This window comes from Vicugna pacos, chromosome 11 (genome assembly GCF_048564905.1).
Source record: "Vicugna pacos chromosome 11, VicPac4, whole genome shotgun sequence".
Classification (NCBI taxonomy): domain Eukaryota; kingdom Metazoa; phylum Chordata; class Mammalia; order Artiodactyla; family Camelidae; genus Vicugna; species Vicugna pacos.
This window is the reverse complement of record NC_132997.1, coordinates 81,825,411-81,849,276: the sequence shown is the minus strand read 5'-3', so window position 1 is coordinate 81,849,276 and position 23,866 is coordinate 81,825,411. Positions and strand designations below refer to the sequence as shown.

The 23,866-nt window shown below is 40.0% G+C and overlaps 1 protein-coding gene across 10 annotated transcripts in view; it reads left to right on the top strand.

The window, feature by feature from the left end:
- The window catches only part of SORCS1 (sortilin related VPS10 domain containing receptor 1), a 468,902-nt gene that overhangs the window by 241,904 nt on the left and 203,132 nt on the right, over positions 1-23,866 (top strand). For 9 of the 10 annotated variants that reach the window (XM_072971853.1, XM_072971845.1, XM_072971844.1 and 6 more), the window contains one exon: positions 9,315-9,414. In XM_072971853.1, coding sequence (XP_072827954.1) covers positions 9,315-9,414 — 100 coding nt within the window. Of the gene's footprint in view, positions 1-5,107; positions 5,181-9,314; positions 9,415-23,866 lie in introns of those variants that run through there. The other variant, XM_072971851.1, reaches the window with a different exon arrangement.

Below are 23,866 nucleotides of genomic sequence, written 5' to 3'. Positions count from 1 at the left end.
TTAACAAGATGACCTTATATCATGACACCCAGAGAACAGCCTCTATAATTTAGGATAATTGATTCATTTTAATATCAGGGAATCAGGTAAATCCCATTGTCACCACTAGATGATCAGCTGCTTATGCTTCCAAAATACAGATTTTATCATTTTTATTTGTATGTGCTAATGGAAAGGCCAGGAAGACTGAGTAGCATTGTCTTCATTGGATAAATATTTTACTTATTTTTGAATATTTCCAGGTGAGACAGTGTTGGTGCTCCTTTAGCCAACCAGAGTACAGGGTGAGAGGAAAGTGAAGCAGTCTGGCAGAAATAGCACATCACAATAAGCAGCTGCAGGTTAAATTCATTTTCCTGTAAAAATGCTAACACAAGGGCTCTGTATGTCATTTCGTGTCTGGTACTGTACATTCTTCACAAGTAGGGGAAAGGCTGCAGTAGTCTCTAGACTACATCAATGCCTTTGGAGTCTTGGTTTATTAGATACTTGGGCTAAGGGCCCTTATTCAGCTAGAAAGTTGATTTAGGATGATAACTGGCAGATATTACAAACAGCTGTGGTTCATCCTTTCGGATGAGAGTGATTTAACTTCTGGGAGCTCCATTGGAAAATTCCAGGCAAACTATTCCATCTTTCCAAAGAGCACAAGACTTGAATGGATGAGTCACCTTGTCTCTGTAGGAAGCTGGCCTTGGAGACTAACTGTCTGAGTTTGAATCCAGGTCCCACTCATCGATGCTGATTGGTATTGGCAAGTTGTTCTTTCAGTCTTGATCTCTATGTCTATAAAATTCTGTTAAATGTGGACCATACTAGTACTTAACTCTTTGGGTGTTATGAGAATTAAATGAGGTAATCTTTGCAAAGTTAGCTAGCAAAGTTAGCCCAAGCTGTGGTATGTTTTAAGCATTGAGTGAATGCCCACTATTATTATTCATAAACTATTTGGCACAATCAATTATGAGTGCAGGGTAATGTAGCCTATGAAGATGTAACCTCAGCATGATAATGGAAACTGTGTGTTGGAGCAAAAATGCCTGAAGGACTAGGGTCGTATCGAAAGAGTGAACCCTTGGAGGAGGGTATAGCTCAGGGGTAGAGTGCATGCTTAGCATGCTTGAGGTCCTGAGTTCAATTCCCAGTACTTCTGTTAAAATAAACTAATAAAATAAACCTAATTATTCCCCTCCCTAAAAAGAGTCAATGCAGAAAGGAATAAAGAATAATTAGAATAATAAAAAGAGAGAACCCTTTACATTGCTGAGCAGACATGCCTTTCTCCTCCTAGATTTATCTTTACCTCTGTAATTGATAAATGCATAGTATGTTTTGCATTGCTGTATTTATGTATATTATTTTAATGTTAATGCATAGAACATTTTACATACACATTTGTATGTGTGCTTCCTTAAGTAAGCCCCTAATTTCTCTTATATTTATGCCTCAGAATTACCAGATGACTCAGACTCAGCAGGGAACCCTGAAGTTTTCTTGCTCCCTCACCCTGCAAAAAGAAATGCAAAAAAACACATGTGAAATTTCTCAAATTATATCTTCTGATAAATTTCAGGGTGGTGCCTTCAGTTCAATCAGACACATTGTTTGAGCACCTTTTTGGATTGTAAGGAGAAGCTAAAGTGTTGAGGAGAGAGACAGACAGAAGAGGAAGCATAAATTGCTGAAAAGCAGATGACTGTCAGGTGAGGGGAGTAGACCCAGACAAGGGTAACACATGGAAGAAAATAAAAAGCGACATAAGAGAGGTTCAGAGGAGTTACATGGGGTTTAAAGGAGAGAGTCATTCCATTCGGCAGAGGGATGTGAGAAAGCTCCATGAAGGAAGGGGTATGTGAGTCCAGCCAGGAAGTACATAAATGAATTTTGATAAGTGGAAAGAAGGGTGAAAGGATAAATATAAACTAGTCCTGCCTTCGGAGTACATAGTCTATTAGCAGAGAAAACTGTGAGCACTGATAATTTCGGTGTAACGTGTAAGAGTCTGGGATATCGCAGAAGGGATAAAGGCTGCTGGTCAGCTGGCGTTGTCTGGAGAGAAATCGCAGGGAAAGTGACTGTGAAGTGGACTCTTGATCGATGACAAGGGATGTGTGTCCTCTGCCCTCCCCACCCCCACCAGCTTGTCTCTGTAGCGGTGGATATTGTATTTGCAGAGACATGGTGGCAAGAGGGAGGGGGCATCTGTGACGAGGAACCAGTAGTAGTGTCACCTGGGCTGCTGCATCAGGACCTGCCACTGCAGAGATGGCAGCAACCCGCCCGCCCCGGAGAGGGAGGGCGCAGACGTGGACAGCCAGGGACAGACAGTCCTGCGTGTGTGTGCAAGTGTGTGGGTGTGCGAGTGCGTGTGTGTGTGAGTGCGCGGGTGAGTGTGTGTGCATGTGTGCGTGCTCACGCGTGTCAGAAGGATCTCTTGGGCATCACCTGGTAAGAAAAATACTCTTCCCTGTGCCTGCTCCCCCAAAACTGAACAGAGACTTCTGTCTAAATTACTCTACCCTCCCTTTCTTAAGCAACATAGTCAGAGACCTGGGTATCAGTACCAACTGTGGTTACTTTTATACTCAAAAAATGAACTGAAAGAAATTTCAGAGGTAAAGGTAACCCCTATCTTTAATGTTAACTGTAATATAGATCAATTTACTTACTGCAGAAATGTATGTGGGTGGCGATTCTTGTGTTTGAGATTTGCCACTTTCCCACAGAGCAGCATGCAGATCAAAATCGGATACATTTCACGTTTCTCTTAGCTGCCCGGTGTGACTAGAAGCATCAAGAACACATGCAATAATCCAAAGAAAGGAAGAACAATGCCACAGAAAGACCAGAGGAATGAGAGAGGACACATAGGGACTTCCCCTTACATTTGAAAAATAAACACCTTTTAATTACAAGTGAAATTCGTTTCAAATTCTGTGACACGTGACAGAGTGGAACTATCTGTCTAGCACATTGACATGCCTTCCCCTAATCCTGCTGTTTAACCCCCTTTGCTCTAATTCTGCAGGTTAATCTGTAAAGCTCAGGGAATCCAAGAAACAAGAGGAGAGCTGGTTCGGTTCACGGTGCATCTTAATGTCTCAGCAGCACATTTAAATTATATGTTTAGGCTGACAGGCAAACGTATTTCAGGGCAGAATCCTTAGAAAGCAGGAGACAATTTCCTTCAGCTCCACGTCATTGTTTGATGTAGATTGCCTATTATATTCTCGGGGTATTATGAAAAATGGATTGGGAGATATTTTCTTGACAGTGGGTAGACTAATGGAATCTGGTGACTGTATTTAAAATGTGCAGGGGTTTGTTATAACATGGTAATAGAAATATCAATTGCACTGACAGGTTAAAAAAAAAGCTGTCAATGAATGATAATGAAGTTATTTAAATGTCGACTCACTCGCAAACATTTTCCAAACCCTAAATTATTCTTACTGCTTTAACCTCATGCATCCTAAGTTACTCAGGAGCAGAGCCTGAGATGCAGCCAGTGCACCTTTGCCTTCGGAAAGTATTTTTAGGCCGCCAAATGCACCAGGAACAATGGAAGTGGCTGCTCTTAATGATTGTAGGAAAGAAACAAATGACGGAAGCCGCAGCTGCTTGATTTAGGGGTAAATGCTGTTCCATTTTCAGGAATCTCATTTAAGCTGATTTGAGTGATGCCTTGATGCTAGTCCCCAAGCTTCCCTCTAGAGCTTGAGTCCTGGGTTTGTGACTTTGGCAAATGTCATGGTGTGTCTGGGAGAGAGGATCTTCCCTCTCTGGGGCTTGGAGGTGGAGGAGGGGGTCAGGTTATTTAGATACTTTCTAAAGCTTGGCTCATCTTTGATTCAAAGAGTGTGTCCACCCGGCTTCATGAATTCATTTGCCTTCTGGAGGCAAAAGGCATCTGCTGTGCACCAGCATTGTTCTGGGGACTTGGGGGCCAACAAGGATATGAGCTACCCTTATGGTACTTAAGAGTAGTCAGGAAGTAGATGCCTGGCAGAGGTTCTCCAGTAAAAAGTAGAGAAGCACAGAACGTGCTCACCACCCAAGTCCCACTTCATCCTGCGCAGCTGATTGAATCTGCTCACGGCAGGGACTGCAGTGGTTCTTGTTAGACCATGTGAGCCTCTTGGTTTTGCCTTAGTAGGAGTCCAGTGGGCCACACACAAGAAGAGCAGGCATCTGTGAAGCCTGCCACTCAGCCAGGAACAGTTGGGCTTCCCAAGTGTCTGGGGCACTCTTTTTAGGGTGAAGAAGACAGCAGCATACAAAACAGACATCTTTCCTCTTCTCGAGGTGCTTACATTCTGGTGGGGGATGGAACATGCTGGGAGAGTGAGAGGAGTCACTATTTCATTCAGCACTAGTGGGGTACGGAAAGAAGTGAGGGGCATCTGTCAGGGTGTCTGGGGAAAGAGCTTTCCAAGGACAGAGAATAACAAGGCTGGAGTGGGCAGGGATGGGGAGGAGGCAGAAAAAGGAGAGTAACTGAGAAATGGGCATCTCACAATTATATTGCAAACCTATTCGATACAGAAGTAAATGTGACTTTGTCTAGAGCAAGTCTGAAGTTTGTGGTGGAGAGCAGGACAGTTAGCAAGTGCCTGAATCCAGTTCTGTTTGGCTTCAAGTACTTGCTCTTTCTCTGAGACTGTGACATCTTGGTAATCTTCACGAGACATCATCAGATCATTAACAAGTTGACGCACTCACTTTGTCCATATGCCTAGCCTCCCCAGGAGCCAGGGTGGACCAGATCCAAGACTGGCTTTCTCTTCCTCTTACTTACATCACTGTGAGAGTTTCTGCTTGTACTTTTCTTCAAATGGATCCTCCCTGGCAGGCCCTGTCTTTACAAAGTAAGTGAAGCTAGGTTTTGGCCTACACCACCAGGAACTTATAACGATTTCAGTTCCTATTAGTTTTACCAAGAAATGCAAAACTAGATTTTGTAAATGCATTTACTTTTCCTCTTGTAGCTTTTGAGAGAAACAGTGCAGCCTGGGGTTAGGGATGCCCAGTCTGGAGTGGCAGCCTGATTGGGGGCTGTACCTCCAAGTTCTGTGGCTTTAATTAAGCAGGTTGGTTTTCTATCTAGGTCTTCCTGGTCTCTGCATGTGACTAATATCAGTGTCCATCTCATGGGATTCTGTATGAGCTGAGGTCACATGGTAAGCATTCAATAAAGGTTCATTTTTATTATCTGGTAAGTTTCTTAAGCATAATAGTCTACTCAACGATGGATTTCTGGGACAATTGTTATAGAAGCAGAGTGCAGGATCTTTAACTGTCAAATTCCCATTCTTAGCCTTACCTCTGTGATCCAAGCCCCACACAAAATGACTAGCGCATCTCCTTTAAAATATGAGAGGCTATAGATAAATAAGTTTCTTCTATATAGCACAGAGAACTATACTCAATATCTTATTGTAACCTATAATGAAAAAGAATATGAAAATGAATATACATATGTATATGTATGACTGAAACATTATGCTATATACCAGAAATGGACATAACATTGTAAACTGACTATACTTCAATAAAAAATAATAAAAAGTAAAATATGATAGGCTAAATGTGATTACATTTTAAAATGGTAATAGCTTCATGAATGTCTTAGTTTCTGAGCAAACTAACGCTAACTCATTTTCAGCGGTTGAGATTTTCCTGGAAGGTGCATGTAATGGGTTTGAGTAAGTGCTGGGCAAAGAATACAAAAAATCATCAAGAAAAAAGAATGAGGGATAAAATGAATAACAAAAGCTGTCATTTGTAGATTGTTTATTACATACCAGCCATTGTACTCAGTGCTTTTTATGGATTAATTTAGTTTACAAATGATTCTGTGCTTATTTATTATCTCATTTGATGGTATAAGATTATAGTAGAGGAAATCCAATCACACGTTTTATTTCTGCCACTCCTTGTGGAAACTAGCCATGCCTTGAGTTGGTCCCTTCTTTCAGTTTGATAGGAGACTTTGTCATCTTAAAGAGATCACAGGGTTTTGGAAGGCAGGTGCCATGCCTTGAATGTGGTATCTCCACCCCTCCAAGAAACTCATCTCTGTTCTATGTATATAGTAAATTCTTAAGTAACGAAATACTTCAAATGTTCTGAACATATTTAAGATATGTTTGTAAAAAAGTAGAGTAGGGATTAAGGATCAAAAGCAAGAACCTATAATTCTTGATTTAATCATTTGCTGTTTATTTTCCTGGAATGCTTAGTTTTTAAGCTAAGTCTAGCCCAAGTCTAGATGTTGACAGAAGCTATGTTTTTCTTCTGTAGATAAGTCAACTTATAAACAAAACCTGAAAAAAATGTGTGCTTTGGAATGTTTTAAAAAAATGGTACCAGTTGCAAATTCAAGGCTGCTTATATTGCATCTTAAGTACGTCTTTCTATGATACGTATTTTTTAAGATTACTTCCTCTTTTTTGACTTTGCAACAGCAGTCACTTTATGGTTAGCAAAACTGGCATTTTCTCTTTGCAAATTTAATTTGTTTTAAATATTTTTATTGCTCCCCTTTCCTTATGAAACCAAGATCCATAATCTTTCTTTAGCCTTTTTTTTTTTCTTTTTTTTTTTGCCTTTGATATGGTTTTCCAAAGTATATTGTTCAGGACACTAATCTCATTAGATACCTCTCAAGAATGAATCCTATAATCAAATATGTTTTGAAAATGCTTCATGAAATATGCATGTAAGAGGTTCACAGTGTATATTAGAATAATAAAATTTATATATGTATATAAGAATAATAAAATTTATAAGTTCTAAAGTAAAGGAACATTAAATTTTGCCTAATCAAGCATTTCCTAACTTTTTTTTTTTTGATCTTGAATAACACTCCTCTCCCCCATATCTAAGGATGATACTTAAAATATTTAACAGCTAGTTCACTGGCTCAAAAGCCAGCCTGCTGCTCTGCTATCTGTCCCTCCTTTGCTCTTTCAGAGCCCACATCCCAGGGAGACTGAATTTCCCACATTTGGCCATGCAGGCATAACTAGGACAATATGTTAGCTGTGAAGGGGAGTTTGCAGATGGGCACCAGGAGTTGCCTTCCAGGGTTCAGTGCCTCCACCAAGGTCACTGCCTCCTCCACGGGGGCTCAGGTGTAGCCTGATTGGCATAGGAAGTGACCAGTCAGAACAGGTGCTGGAACAAGTTTCTTGAGGACCTCTGATGTGCCAGCCCTCAAGCTTTTGGTTGCTGGGACTGTGAGGAGATCTGGGAGTTCTCCAAGGAGAGGCCATGGTGGTGAGGCTGATGGAAGTAGCTACTCGGAGAGCTTGGTGCAGCCCTGTTTACCAGCTGGCTTGGAAGTGTTGAGTAGGTTCACTCCTGTATCATTGTACCAGTGTATCAAAGCTGATTGTTGGTTTTACCCATGACACGGGTCAGCACTCTGTCTAATTCTGGTTCTGTGGGACAACCATGGACAATTGCTAGTCTATGCCATTTTGGGTGTTGGAAGTGCATCCTTTTTTTTTTTCTCATTCTACCTATTGATTATTATAATGGCATAACATTTAAACATGTAGTTTTGTTGGAATGGAGAATTGACAAATTGTAATTCACTTTTTGAGCTTTAAGAAATAAAGGGACAAAAAATAGCACATAAAGTAATGACGGATACTTTGAAGGATCTGTATTGGTGATTTTTATAAGAGAAAAGTACCCAATAACATATTGTAAGCTCTCTGGAAAAAAAAGTTGTTAATGTCAGTCTGAACTAGTCACTCCATTACCATCTTGCCACATCGGGATTTCAGTTAAATACACACACACACACACACACACACACACATACATATAAATATAGGGTTTGCCCTTGTCATATGTTTTTTTGAATGTAAAAATATTCATTGAGTAGCTCAAGGATCAAGTTAATAGAAATCATAAGAAACTAATTATTATGTCCTTATGGATTAACCCTACTTCTCTAGCCTCCTTTCCCATTACCCCACTGGAAAACTAAACCATTCTGTCATCTCCAACATAGTCCTACTGATTTCCACCTATCACCAGGCAAATTTATTAATGTACAAATATTTGCACATTTCATCTTCTTCCCATCACCGCCGCATAGATTTTGTATCTATTTTTTGTTGTTGTTCTTGAACTTGTATTGTTCCAAATACTAAACAGAAAAAGTTATCCAATAAAAGGAGCTAGTGAAATTTTGGAGATAAGCAAGTCTTAGAAGAGAACGTTGACCCAGTAAGGCCAGGGTAAAATGGAAAAAACAAATGATCAAACACCAAGATTGGACTGAGTAAAGAAAGAAGTCTCAGATATTTCTTAGAAAGTAGGAGGAAATTTCACATCAACATGAGTTTAAGGAGAAAAAAAGATGAATGTGGAAGGAGAATTTAAAGCCTTTTGTGCTTCATAAATAAGATCTTCTGTCAAAGAGTTTTGGGATGTTCTTCAAATATTCTTGGCTATCAGCCAGTGTTTGGGCTAGAGCACAGACTGGTCCTGAAGAAAGCCAGTTATATGTTTGGGTTCTCTCATCCACTTTCTTCAAATACAGATAGTATTTCCTACTGTACATGGTTGTAATGATGATCTAATAAGATTGATCATCTGAAATAGATAATAGACTTACATGGAGAAGGTGATTAGGGCCTATTTATTCAGTCTGAATAATAAGTTCTTGACCAATGTTAAGAAAAGATGAGAGAATTTCCAAAAAAATTGCAGGGTCACTGCCAAGAAGTAATATACTCTCAGCCTCAGATTGCTTAACACTGGAAAAGGCCACTGAGTAGAATTGTGAAATTTCACTTATTATTAAGACATTTTCTTATTCTTAAATAATGGGAAAAGACAGAATGACCTTTGGAGGGACTGACCTGCCATATATTCTATGACTCATGAAACAAAAAACAGTTTGTACATAAATCAGGAGAACCTGCTTTTCCACTGTGCCAAGGATAAAGCAGAAGTTTGGAAATGTCAAATCTAAGTAAAAGCTCATTATTTCTTTGGCCAATTTAAGCGACACCCTCATTCTTAATCTTAAAATTAAACACATTCTTTATGCAATGCACGTACGTTAAGGAGCAGTGGAGAGATGGAGTTTTAATTTTTACCAATTCAATTTAAATGCAAATGTTAACCACTCACATGATGCTGCTGTGTACATAATTAAGCATCATTATATACTACATGAATCATTTAGAAACCTCTGGAGGGCTATCCTACTATGTAAAACATACATTATACTGACAAGCAGGCAAATGACGTATACATCTGTCCTCATTAATGCTCCTTTTGAATTATAGGTCAACTGATTATGGGACAACCTATGAGAAGCTGAATGATAAAGTTGGGTTGAAAACAATTTTAAGCTACCTCTACGTGTGTCCTACCAACAAGCGTAAGGTAAGGAATGCATATTCAGCATGCTATTTATTCATGGTGTGACTTCTGTCTTGGCTGGCTCTCTGAGCCACCTAAAAATCCATTACAGGTAAGCTTTAAGAGATGTAGAGATGAGTTGATGGATGTTAAGGTGGTAAAATGTCTGACACATCGTAATTTTCAGATCAGCAGCTGTGAATGTAGGAGGGAGCCGGGTAGATATATCATTAGCATTTCCACAAGGCACTACAGGGAATGAGTCTTGTTATTGGATGTTTGGACTCTTGTAAGGGGTCTGACCGATCAGTGACAAGAATCAGAGTCTTGATAAAACAAAAGGTGGGGTTTTCGTAAGATGTCCCTCTGTTTTCCCTTGACATGGAATAAATAGATTGGCTAGAATTGAAGTGAATGCCTTGTCCTACAGCAGGTTGGAGGTTTCATTTCTAAAATTTGTTCAGCCTGCACACAGATGTCAGGGGTGGAGACACTGCTGGAAGGAACCTTGGAGATCATGATGTACCACACCCTAATTTTACAAATAAGAACGCTAAGGTTCAAAGAAAAGAAATGGCTTGTCTCCATCACAGAGTTACGGACACAGTTGGGACTAGAATTCAGGTTCCTTATTGGCAGGCATTCTGTTTCCACTACATTATACTCCTCCTATGCAGAGGGTTTATCTAATCTTCAGAGAAAGATGGTACTTTCTTAGGAAGAAAATGTTTGCTGTTAAATGAGAAAGACCTGTCTCAGGAGGAGAGTAGTGCTATATTCATTATTGGTTTCAAAGATCTGCACTATCAAATTCTGGATTCTGACATATACTCTGTAAGCATTATATATGCCTTATATAAATGGATAATGATATCCATCAGGAAATAGAAAAGTGCTGTTCATTAATGTGTCCTAAGCCATATTCTCATATGATGGTAACACTGACATCCGGGCTCTTGTTTTAGATCTGTCAGTAGGTACGGTTAGTGACCGTGGGTAGGTTCTGCATTTTCTTGTCTGGCCTGTGGAAGGTGGATTAGTACATCGCTAACCAGTTATCCTCAACTCTGGCTGTATATTCAAAGCACTAATTGTCCTCCAGTGGGCAAGCCTCAGGCCCACCCCTGTTGCTCTGGTGTAGGGTTCAGGGAGCTATATCTGGAGTAGGCTCCCACGTGCTTCTGGTATGTATCTGGGGTTAAGAACCACTGATGTAGAGTGTCATGTTTCTTCTGGCCCTAAACATCTCAAGTTCTTCAGTAGAAGTGGCATAATTTCCCAGCTGTGCATGGACTCTGGAGTTAGATGGCTTGAGTGAAAACCCAGCTAAACCAATTAACAAGTGCATAACTATGGTGACTTACTTAATCTCTCGAAGCACAGTGTCATCAAATTTAAATGGGAATAATTGTAGTACCTACCTCATAAGGGAATTTGTTAGGATTATAGGAACTAAGGCATTTTAAGTGTTTAGCACAGAATAGGTAAGTCTTAATCAATGTTTTTCTCTCCACTTTATTCTCCTTTTCTCATCTTCCTTCTCCTCCTCCTTCATGTAATTACTATAAGTAATAGTAGTGATTATCCTGTATAAATAGCAGTCTTCAGTGGAACTTTCCTCACTGATAGAAATGGTCCTCTACGCTGTCCAGTACTGTGGACACTAACCACTGAGGGCTATTGAGTACTTGAGATATAGCTAGTGTGAGTGACAAACTGAATTTTACATTTCATTTAATTTTAATTAATTTGAATGTAAATAGCCACATGAGGCTGGTGGCCGCAGGATTGGACAGCACAGTTCAATAATGTCAACCTCACAGATTTAGTGATTTACCCTTTAGCGTTACTGTCTTCTCCTTAGGCTGATTACGGTCCGTCAACAATTAGATCTACACAATTTTGATCTGTTGTATACAGCCCTAAGTTGAGGAGCTGAACTTACATCCTTTATTTTTATAATGAGATTTAGTTATGTTTGTTGGCTTTGGATCGATTCTTGTAATCCCTATTGATTTTTCCTCTAGTTCACATTTTTAGTAAATTTTATTTAACAATCAACAAACTGTAGGCACCAGAGGGTGTAAAAAGAAATAAGCAGCTTTCCACCCTCAAGGATCCCTTTTCTGGTGGGAAAAGCACTCTGAATTTTTGTGATTGAGAAATCTCTGACTCTGCTTCCACCTTGCAGGTGACTTTGGGTGAGTCATTTACATTTTCCCATTTGTAAGGTGAGATAGACAAAAACAAAGGAATTTGTAGCCGGAAGACACCTTCAAATTGTTCTCATCTAGTGATAGTCTCTGTTTCATTGATGCCATTAGAAAGGAATATGATTTTTAAAAATAAGATGTCAAATATTGAAGTGAGCATAGGTTTTTCTGTAGCAGCAGAATATGTAGTGGTGACACCTTGAAGGAGACTTCAAGATTCTTAGCAGGAGCAGGACTTGAAGAGTGAGACTCTCAAGTCCAGATGTAGCACCCAACACTGGAAGCAATGCTTACACATGATACAGAAAAGAGCCCTACCCTCGAATTCACTCATGTCAATCAGTGCATCAGTATCAACCAAGCTGCATACTTAATCTATAGTTATCTTCAGGACTTTAAAAAAGGACATTTGGCCATGGACACGTGGCTGAAATTAAGACTTGGCTGATCCTTTTTCCAGAGAAAAGGAAGCCATTACCCATGACTCGTAAGAACAGCTTTGTCTGCACAGGCTACTTTCCAGAAACAGAGGCAGGTGTGAGCTGTTTAAATCACAGTGTTTATGGGTGAACCTAAGAGAAGGGATCTTTTCCTCCACAGATAAATGAGGCCTTCAGGGTCACTTTCTGAGATGCTGATAGATTTAAGAAATATTGGAGGACGATGAAGGTCTTTACAATGCTGCGAAAATCAATAAAGTTGACATAGCAGTATATTTGTGTTCAGTTTTTCTACTTATGAGCTGAATTTATCACCATGAAATATGTACTTCCCCCCCGCAAAGGGACATACTTGAACCAAAGAGATAGTACCTGCCCAACATTTTAATGTGTGAATATATTTTCCCCAATCAATGAGAGTTTATGTTACAAAAAGAAGGAAGAAGAAGAGAAAAAATTTCTGAGGCTCCATTAATTATGCAGGACAAAGGCATTCACGTTTGCTCCAGTTCTCCTAGGACTTCTGCGTCCTCCGGTGAAAAGGCGGACTCCTTTAAAGGGTTGTATTAATTCTTTTTGGTCTCTGGGGTGCTGTCTGGCAAGTTAACATCTTTGGTACCAGATACTTCTCTCTCCTTTTCACATCAGTGAGAGCAACTGGAATAAAACTGACATCAGGGTAACTGTCTTGCATTCCCAGAAACCTGTTTTGCCTTTGCGTTCTTGCTATTTTTAGTGGCTTGCGAGGACAAGCACAGTTCCTCAGTCAACACGTCTCCAACAGCGGGCATCATGCCCTGGCTTTGCGGGCAGCTTGTTAGGGGCACTACTGGGATCAGAGTCCAGAACAAAACAGGCCCTTATTTACAGTTTAAATTGATGATCATCCATTGGCTGTTGCTCTGCAAGCCTGCTGTAAATTACAGCCGCTTTCCTTGAAGACATCTGTTACAGTAAAAACTGTAATCTCATCATAGGTCAGTCTAGGAAATTTTGACTAACTAAGAGACATAGAAAGCTGGCTCCCAGGTATTACAGTAGTTCAATATACTCTTTTTTGAAGGAATACTACACCTGGCCTCTGATATGTGAGGTAGGCTCAAAAGAGCAAGGATGAATGGATCCTAGTGCCTGAGGAGAGGCAGGCTATCCGTCACTATGGCTATGGCTCCAAGAAAAAGCTCTCCCCCACCTCTGGGTCATGATAAATCCCAAGGCTTGTAGGTTTCTGCAGTAGTTTATTGGCTACATACATATAATCTTCAATGAGAAAAGATGATTTAACTTGCACCTGAAATGAACATCTGGGATGCAGAGAGTGATGGGAAGAACAAATACAAATGTATCAAAGAAAAAAAATCAATGCTGAAATCTCAGTCTTACTCTTAAATTCTCACCGAGTGTGTTTGTTTTCTGACTGAAGAGAAAACTTCTTTATACTCTGCATGTATCTATCAGCGCGCATTCCCATCACCCCCAACTAACCTTAGCTCTTCTCCCTTCACGTGGTCTTGTACAACATCTTCAAGGATTAAAGAATACAAAATCCCAAGTGGAATTCATTGGAGGAGAGAAGAAGAAAAAGAGTGTTTTGTTTTTTTTGAACTCTGAACAGCCAATTCATTTAGTTGTTCTGTCCGTGTACTCTCTATACGCTGTGCTCCTAGCGAAGAAAAAAACCTAGATGTTATTTGTTCTTTATATTTCCTGTGTCCCCCTCATACCCCAGTTCCTTCTCCTTTCAGTGTTATCACCACCTAATTAATATTGTTCCTACTGAGAGAGCCTTCCAAGACTTTCATCCTATAAATAGGATCCTGGCTCCTCAGAACACATTGATCATTTTTGTGGGTCTCTTGGTACCTGTCAACATTAAACACTGTTTGCATTTTCTCCAGATGTTTAGGTTTTAATTACTCTACTGTATGTGGTTCTTTCTCGATAAGTGTATGATTATTGAGTCCTTGCTTCTTCTCTTTGTATCCTGGGCATGCTTAATACCTCTTGTCATTTGCTTGGGTGGTCTGTATCATGTATGTGACTTTTGGGGACAGGGAAGAAGTGTGGCTGATAGTGTCCACCAACTCCTCTTAAGAAAAATTATGGAATCATTAAATCAGAGCCTTAAAAATGTTGGAAGTTTTCAGATTCTGCTTTTGCATTTAACAAATAGGGAAACTGAATGCTGAAAGATTAGTGTCTTGCCGAAGGTTGCATTCAACTGGCGAATGAATAGCTAAGATCATTAGACCTTTAAAGTCAACCCCAAATTTCACCTATCCCATAAAATCAAATCAATTCCACTGAGATTTTCTCACTCCCCCAATCTCCCAGGCATTTGCCTGTTTTTTCTAGCACTTTTCTCTTCTAATTATACTTGCTTTTTGACCCTGTCTAGCCCTCCTTTTAGAACACAGCATCCTAGATGGGATAAAGTGCCTTGATCAGCTATTATCTCAAACATGCCGAGCCAGGGTCTTGGGGTTCAGTCAGTGTCCAACACATAGATAAGGATTTTAATTGAACGTAGGTTGGGGTTTGGACTCCTAGGCTGAAACTTGAAAAGAAAAAGTCAGTGTGACACTAGCTTTGATTCATTTATTTTCTTTAATTATAAAATTAATTATTTCAAGTGAATAAACAAGGATAGTAAAAAAAAAAATATCCCTGTAGGTTATAGTCATTTCTAGGCCATAGTGTATAATTTTATCTTTTCTAGCCAAGAAGTGCATGATTAATATTTAAAATGGTACGACTTTGCATAGCACTCACTCGACATTATCTGCCGAGGCCAAGGGGAGCTAGTGTATTGTATAATACATCAAAAGGGGCGCATGACATTTCCCTTGACGGGCAGGCAAAACTTGCTCTTTCCTCCCTCACTCTTTTATCTGGCCCTTTGTACACAAGATCATGCATTTGCCTCTAATCTTTTGAAAAAATAGCATATGTTTCATTCATAAAGAAATACAACACATGAACTCAGAGACAGTGCAAGTGGCATTCCCAGACTTCAGTAGAAGTGACTTTTTCAGCAAACGGCTGCTTCCTTTCCTGCACTTAACCTGGGCAGTGACGGCTAAAGGGAGAAATCATCTCCTTTGATCCTTCCTGGAAACAGCTGAGTGTCTATACTATTTCATTCCATCAAGCATTGTTCCTTTCTTTTCTTGAGCATTCAGAAATCAAATCAAATCCAAGAAAGCATACTGCATCTACATTTTACCACCCTCTGGGTGATTTTTCGACAGTCCTCCAAGCCCCTGGCTTTCAAACAAGCTGTAGAATAGTAAGTGCAAAGTGCTCTGTTTGAAACAGGGACAGAGTTCAGGAACAGTGCCCACTAGCAGACTCCCTCGTCACCCCAGTGTGGCCCTGGGGAGCCCTGTGGGACTCTTGGGCAACACAGAACACAGTTGGAAAAAAACCAAAAAACACTGATCTAAGTCATTCCATTTCTGTACATGGAATTACTCCTGAAATAACCATGTACCTCATACTATTTTACATAAGTCAAAGCACCTATGATAACATTCGTAGATTAAAAAAACTAATCAAGCCACAGTCTTCAATTTTAGCACAGTATGTTAGGTACCTAGTTGACTTTTACTGAATCATATCTGTGTCTCTCTAACACTAACGTTAAAAAAAGAGAAGACATTCAGAATGTGCCTGGTTTGTCAGAACATGTCAGATTAACTAGTAATTCACTTTTATTTCAAGCAGCTTTAAGTAGCACTAAGTATTTTGTTGTTGTTGTTGGAAAGAAGGTTCTTGCATAATTAACATCACATATTTTGTTATTCCTCATTTGTAAGATGTTGTGTCTATCACATATAATAAGCATCTGATACATTAAATATTAATCATGAATTGCTGATCTAAAAAGAAACAACTCAGTTATCTCTGTATAAGGATGAAGTTTATGCGATGTTGACATTATAATTCAGAGTTTTAATAGCCATATTTGTGTTTTAAAAATATACAGGTAATAGCTGAATTGCTTTGCTATATACATAAAACTAACATTGTAAACCAACTACACTTCAATAAAAAACAAAATGAAAAAAAAAAAGAAGAAGTACAGGTAGCTAGCTAGCTGTCAAGTAGGTAGACTGGTGATAAGCAGATCCCCAGATCAACCTTTTCTAAATTAAGACAACGTCCTCTAGTTGATGTCAGGTGGTATTTCTTTCCCAAACAGGGAACAATAGAACTCTGTCATTTGGTGTTATTTCTATTCAGCAAATGAAGTTAATCAAGGTAGAGAGAGCCTGAGTTAGTCTCAAAATATTATGAAGTAAGATTGATCTGGAAACTGCATGTTTCTTACACCACTGAGTGGGTCTCAGAAGGTAGGTTGCCTCTATGGCCAAGTGGAGAGAAGTTCTCAAAAATGAAAGAAAGCCTGTAGCAGAGGCTGATCATTCTTCAAATATGCCTCATAGACTATCTGCTTAACCTTCTTTGGGGGAGCAGATCTTTTTTATTGAGTTATCCACCTCTTTGTTTATTTATTTTTGTCTCATCATCTGTCCTCATTAAAACTCGAGTTCTCTGAGGTCTGCCTGGCCTCATGTTAAATGCCCATCCATTACCCTTTTATGAAGGTCAAATGCATTATTTCAGGTTGGTTCCAAGTTACGCTCATCTGTGGAAAATGGTCAGAAGTCTTTTCAACATTCTGGTCTGTTTGCTTCCAGCATACTCCCTGTGGTTTCTCAGGGGTTTCCATCATTCAGTGTTTGACACACTGTATCTAGAACATTTGTTTCTAGTGAGTAGCCGTGCTGCTCTCGTGATAGATGGAGATGAATGCTGGCCGCTACAGGAAACGTGCCGTATTTCCTCGGGTGGGGATGTTTCACTGCAGTATAACAGATTTGCTCTGAGCTTTCTCTTGGTCCTGTCAGGACAAACAGAGTCAGCGTCGATGAATCTTTAATAAAACCACTTTTTTCTTCCCTGGAGAAATTAAGAGAATACCTCTGGCCTCAGGGGCTAAATTGTTTCCGTTTAAACATTCCTTTTTCTGACCTGACCTTCTTCTTGACCAGATCTTCTTTTGATGGTTTTTCTCTAGGCACCCACCTCCCATTCTACTAGGTCCCTGGCTGCTAGTGTGTTTCTCCTTCCATAGCCATCCTAGTCAACGACTTAGAATAACTTTTGCAGGACAAAATACCATAGCTTGTAGGTGACTACATGGGCTTAGATCTTCATCGGTAAAACGGCCTGCAGTCTGATGACTGCGATGGAGCAGTCTCTTCTTTGCTTACTTGGGGCTGTGTGTGCTTGTTTGGGGACTAGAATACTAAATATCTCTGGGATTGACAGCAACTGTCACCAGGAAATGAGCAGGCCTTGAGTGGAGAAAAGGATGATGTGGATGAGCCAGAAAATAAAGGACGGGGAGAAAAATAAAACACCCTGAATACACAGTATCTCACAGGTAAGAGGAGAAAAGGTGCGAGAGGACAGGCACAGATGTTAAGCTAAGAGGGAAGACAGCAGAGATCACTACAAAGCATTCAGAGTAACCAAATGGTGATGAGAGAAAGCTAATACAAAGAGCACAGTGAAGACAGAAGGTTAAAGAAAAAGAAATAATAAAAGCATAATTTTTTCCAGTAGGAGGTTAAGAATCTCTTGAGATCACTCAGAGAGAAGAGTGCTGGCTAATTTACCAGGAACTTATTAAGGCTTTCAGAGGGAGTGCAATTTACCTTTCTCTCTCAGTTCTTCCTGAGTGCTTTCAAAGGGGGAAAAGATGTTGATGGCTGTGGGCAAAATTGGTTTTGCCAGGAAGAAGCACCCAGTTATGACTCAAGTGTGGAGGAGCGGCAGGCCTGGATGTGGGCTCCCCAGCTCCCCAGCAGCAGATTGAAATATCCTGGCTACTGCCTGTACTTACAGGATTTTTGTCCTTTTCTTGCTGTCTCTCCCGGCTCCTCCCCCATTCCTCTATGGAATGGCCTCCTCTGTTTATGTGTACATCTTAAAGAGTTTCTGCACTTGTCAGGTGCACAACTCAGCATCTATTTGCAGTCACTGTGGAGCCACACTTGGCCATTTGAGGGCCGTCATTGTGAATTTTTGCCTGGTGGAGTCATTACTTGTGGTGTAGTGGTTAATCTAATGGGCCCTGGAGCCAGTCGGCCTGCCTTTAAATTCCAGCGAAGCCACAGACTAGGTGTGTGCCCTTAGCCGACGTTTCATTTGTTGGTTTGTTTGTTATACAGTGTCCTCATCTCTACAATAAAATAAAACGATTGTGTCAATATCAAGAGGTAGTTATGAGAAGAGGTAAAGCAAAAAAGAAGTGCCTGACATACAGCAGGTATTCAGGTATTCTCATTGTTATCATCTTTATCCGTTTCTTACTATATGGCCATGCCTTATGCTATCATTTGTCAACTCAGTGAGAATTATTAAATGCTTATTTTGTGCCAGATCTTTTTTAAGAACTAGGAAGTAGAATAGAAATAAAGACGTTGTCTTTGCTCTTAAAGATTGTGCAGTCTGGCAGAGGAGATGAATGTATAAACAGTCCACTACAGGACTGAAGTTATGTGTCATAATAGCTAAGTACATAGAACTCTGTTTGGGGGCACTCAAAGAAGGCTTTGCAGAGAACAGATATTTGTCAAAAGTGAGGGAAAAAGAAGATGAAAAGTGTCTTTCAGTGTATGTGTTGTGAGAAACCACTGTTGACAGACCACAGTGCATACATAGCATTGATTGATTTGCCAATATAAATGAAAAAGTATGTGCCTATTTTGACTATTTGTACCTATTTTAACATATTAATTTCTATTTATATCTGACTGTACTGACTAATTAGACACAAGTAGAAGTCCTCATGCCAATTGAATTATAATTCTAACATAATAATTTAAATTTTAAAATTCTTATAAATCTTCCTATCTTTATAAAATAAATAAGCAGGCAGTGGCAACATTATTAACAATTAATACCAAAAAAATTTACCTTATTATAGAGTTGATATATTCAGCATTTATCTTAAGTAACATTTGGTCATCCAGAACTATTGAAGAGATTTGGAGGTGCAATTTTAAGAAATCAATTGACACGTATTTTATTGAACACTGGCTTGTGCCCAGTGCTTTGCAAACACATTGGTAAATAATATACATATATATTTATGTGTATAGAAAAGTGTGACTCTTGCATTGCCCTTTTAGAGTTTACTTTCCCTCTATAGGGATGCAATTAAAGAATAGTACAAGACAGAAGATGATGGATGTACAGTACAGTACAGATGACAAAGGCTCTAAGAATTTGGAGAGAACTGTCACCTGGGATAGTCAGGAAGACAGCATGAGAGGGCTTTGATTGATCAATGAAGCAAACCAGTATGACACAGGATCATGACATTCACAAAAATACGTATGTGTAATTTAGTTCAATCAACATTTATTGAGTGCTAGTTGTAGAGATACAAATGTGCATAAAACGACCCAGTCTACTAAGTCTGCTAAGACAAGGAGATTAAAGTGAGAGGTACGCAGGTAGGGATGAGCATGGCATTTACATTAATAATGGGTATGGTACCTTTCACTGCCTGAAATACGAATAATCTGATTAGCATATATGTCCTACTCTTTTGCATCCTAAAAGTGCTCCTCTGACAGAATATTCACCCTAATTGTTGATTTAAACAATCCAGTCCCATTAAACTTACTGAACACTTAGGAGAGCGTCCAGATCAGGGCAGTAGGTAACAGGGGGAAATGAGAAGAATGGAGTGAAACATGGCAATAAGAGAGGCAGTGTAAGCAGTCAAGGAGGATTAGTCAGGTCCTCCTGATTTGGTGGGTCAGTGTGCACTTCTGGTGTTTCAGTAACTTGTAGTTCATCTTTTTCTCCCACTACTTTCTAAAAGGGACCTAAATTCTCTTGAAAGAACAGCTATGACTTAATAAATGCTGATGTTTTCTCTTTCAATAAACCCGGATTTCACTAGGATGACTGTAGCTCTAGGAGCCAAATCACCCATCCAGCTGGACTCAGATAATTATAGTGTTTGAATTCCAGGAAAAGAGCTGAAGGTAAGCTAGGGAAAAAGACATTGCATCTCATGAAGGCACTTGTCTGATATTGGAGGCAGTTTGCTTTCTTTTGAATTTAAGTTATGTGGTTGGTTTGTGTGTGGCTACCTCTTACGCTTTATGAATGCATTATTTAACCAACACATTTACATATTTCCTCAACTGGCTAATGCTGTCTTTGTTCCATGGGCCCAAGCCCTTTGTGCCTCCATTTGGAAGTGCATTACTGACATTTACAAACTCCCACAGAGGACTCAGTCAGTTACCACCAGAGATGCCCATTGTTCCAAGACAGCTGACCTTTACCCCTGGGCACCAATGAAAATCTCTTGCTTCTTACCGCTGCAGTGCTTGCTGTAATTCTGGCTCTGTGCCTGGTGTCACTGGTGGGATGCATTCTTCTTAGCTTTCTTCTTTTTCTTTCCAAAACAATAAGAGCCTGACCTGAGAATGGAAACATATGTTTTCTCTGGAAGAAAAAGGGGCAGACCACAAGACTTAACAAGTTTTCAGTTAAATCACCTTTTTTTCTTTGTCGACACAAATGAAGACCTTACATAAATATAATAATTAGGCAAAAATTGGGACATTGCCTGCAGGTATATCCCAGATTCACATATTGGCAGAGCATGCCAGTTACTTCAGGATAGTGATTTGTTGTTAATTGCAGGGCCATTCTGCCCCAGGCAGAGCTGGCCTGCTCCGTGGCAGACTGACAGAAGGACTGAAACTCCCGAGTGTGGAAGTCAGGCACGGAGTCCTCTGCGCGTCAAATTATATGTTATTACCACAAGGCTAGGATGGTAGCCTTTTAGGTAAACTTAAGTTCCTCTCTTTAAGGGAATTTGAGATCAGGGCATCTAGAGCCAGAAGTAGTCTGAGATCACAGATACTTATCGTGAGAAGATCAGTATCACTGGCAGACCAGAAGCCTTAAGACGTACTAATTTAGAGAAATAAACTTGATGATGTATTCAGAAATATATCGTCTCCTTTATAACTCTTGCTACTCTTTACTTCTGTTTCCCCCGTCTCCTGTTATGAGGCAGATATGCTGCTGCTGACATTTTAATGAGGTTTGAGCCAAATTCCACCAGCCCACTTATTTTGGTAGAAGTTGTTATATGTAAACACAGTGGCCTAGGAAAAGTCTCTCTGTATTCAGATTAAGACAAGAAGTCCCAATTTGCTAAAAGTAAATGGAGCTTGAAATTTGCCTTTCCCTGTTTAGTTTAAAATTCCAGATCTAAGCATTAAAGCTGGACAAGTGCGGTCCTCTTCTTGTAGAAATAGCCTCTTCCTCCCACCCTCTCCCTACACTGTTAGGACGAACCACCAGACTGAGAAAATGGAATTAATTCTTTGATCTGCAGAGAAAACAGTTCCTGCAGTTATATTATCCTCCCCCTCTTCCTCCTGTCCTCACTGTTTGAAATTTTATAGATTCATGAAGATTATATTGTATGAGGGCTTAAAGTTTCCCGGGAAAGCACTTCACTTTTCCCACCCCATGGGTCTTGGTAGAGCCTGGGAGTGTAGCATGGTGAGTGGGGATCATCTGGCTCCCTGGAGATGCATGCCAGCCTCCCATTTCCCAGCAACCAATGGGAGCTAGTTAAGCTCATATGATGAAGCCCAGAAGATTATCAAACTCAAACCATTTGGCTCCACTTATTACAAAGCAGAGTTTCGCCCATGGTTCATTATGTTCCTCGTGTATAAACCCAACTCAGGGGAATTACAAAGAACTCTGAAATAAATATGCAGCAGAGAGAGGTATTGAAATTGGATATTACCTGTTTACAACTGCTTTATTTGTTTCTGCTTTCCCTCCTTTCTTCTTTTCTTTTTTCCTTCCATCTTCCTTTCATTCATTCTCTCCCAAAGCTCATTTATATGAAAGAGGGAGTGATGAGACCACCTTATATATTTAAAATAGAATATATTTCATAAGTTTTACATAAATGTGTGTGTGCATGTGTGTATAATCGTCTCATCCTTACACAAACTCAGTGAGGTGGGCAGGAAAGGTTATGATATTTTAGCCCTGAGACCTAGTTAGCAGCTGGTGGTCTTTAGGTAGAACCCAGTCTTCGCATTTCTGTTCTGTTTCTTCTCTTTCAGTTTGCCATTCTCCAAACGTTGCTCCGGTTTCCTGTCTGGGAAGCGTACTTTTTGCTAGTGTTCTTGAGGCTAAGTGCTGATTCCTCTATAGACCTTTCCTAAATTTCGTGTTTTAAATATGAATTATATAATCCCAGATAAAATGCAAAGCACAGAGAAAATGTAAAGGCAAACCATATGTCACATTTTAAGTCAGCTTGTATAAAATCCAGCCTCTTGCTTATCATTTCTTGGTAATAGCCTCGACAGCTTTACAGGATAAGCCTGATGTTTGTAAAATCTGAAAAAGACTCCATGCAGAATCCCAAGGAAACCTCATTTTAGCGCCAGGTCCCAGTACTGGCGCCCAGGAAGAACTCAGTCAACGCTTGCTGATAAAAAAAAAATGAATACATTGATGAATAGATAAATGAATAAATAAAAGGAAGTTCGAGAATATTTTTTTCTCAATATTTCTTAGATTAGAGCTACTAACAATAATCGGGATAGACCTGCTATGGCAGGAGGACAGGCAGTGACCCTCACTGTACTTTTCCCCTGTCACGACAGTCCTGTAACTGGCACTGTTCCTCGCCCTGGCTCTGAGCTTCCCTGGGGGCCCAGTAGGCTGCCTCTGTTTACTCGCAATATGTATTTGTGTCCTCTGGGTTGTTGTTTTCCACTGGAGAGAATGCAGATCAGAAATGTACCTCTCCCAGCATCACATTTGTGGCCTGTGACATGCAGAGCAAGACAACTGGACAATGTTTGGTACAGGATCTCCTTAGAGGTGGAGTCCATTGTCCTGAGTGATGCTGCTTGGAGAAATCACAACTGAGAAATGGTCCTCTGTCACTACAGGCACACAGTGCCCTGGACTTGTTCTTCCCCTTGTGACCTCATCATCGCCTTTAATCTTTGAGATACTGTACATCATTGAGTCTCTAGGCACACACTTTTTTTTTGCAGGAACTACCACTTCCTCTCAATTCCTTGGAAAAGAGATCCTCTTCTTCTAAGCAATTTCCTGTAGCAGCAGTGGGGAAGAAAAAAAAATGTGCTTTTCTAGGATTAAACATGTAGGCCCTAGTGAATAAACCTCTTGAATATCCCCACCCAATTTTTTTTTCTACATCAAATGTATAAAGGAAACAATGAAAACTATGAGAGGGAGAAATACAATGGGAAGTATTAAAGAGGATGCCTTGTTTAAGCCAGATCTGAATGGGAACCAGAAACCTCCCTTTGCCTCTTAAGTTAGGTGGTATTTGAAGTAACCCAGACTCACACTTTCAGAGAAGTAGCAGGACAACCATGGTTCATGCTTCTCAAGTCTGTGATTATAATAAACTCTACACTGTCAGATATGCATACGTGAAATGAACTGCGAATATTCCACACATGATGATCGTTGATGCAGAAATGAAACAAAACAAAACTTCAGAAACCGGGTAAGTGCCCTAAACTCCGTTTTAACATTGAGAAAACTAAGGCTCAGAGAGTGGGCCGTCCAGATGATATAGCTCGTAACCTCACAAGGACTCGGCAACGTGGAAATTTCCCTAAGCTTCTTGGCTACCATTCATCTTCCCTGTATATTAACTAAGGAGTATAATCTCCCTAGGGCCACAGTTATTTCTTTTAATGG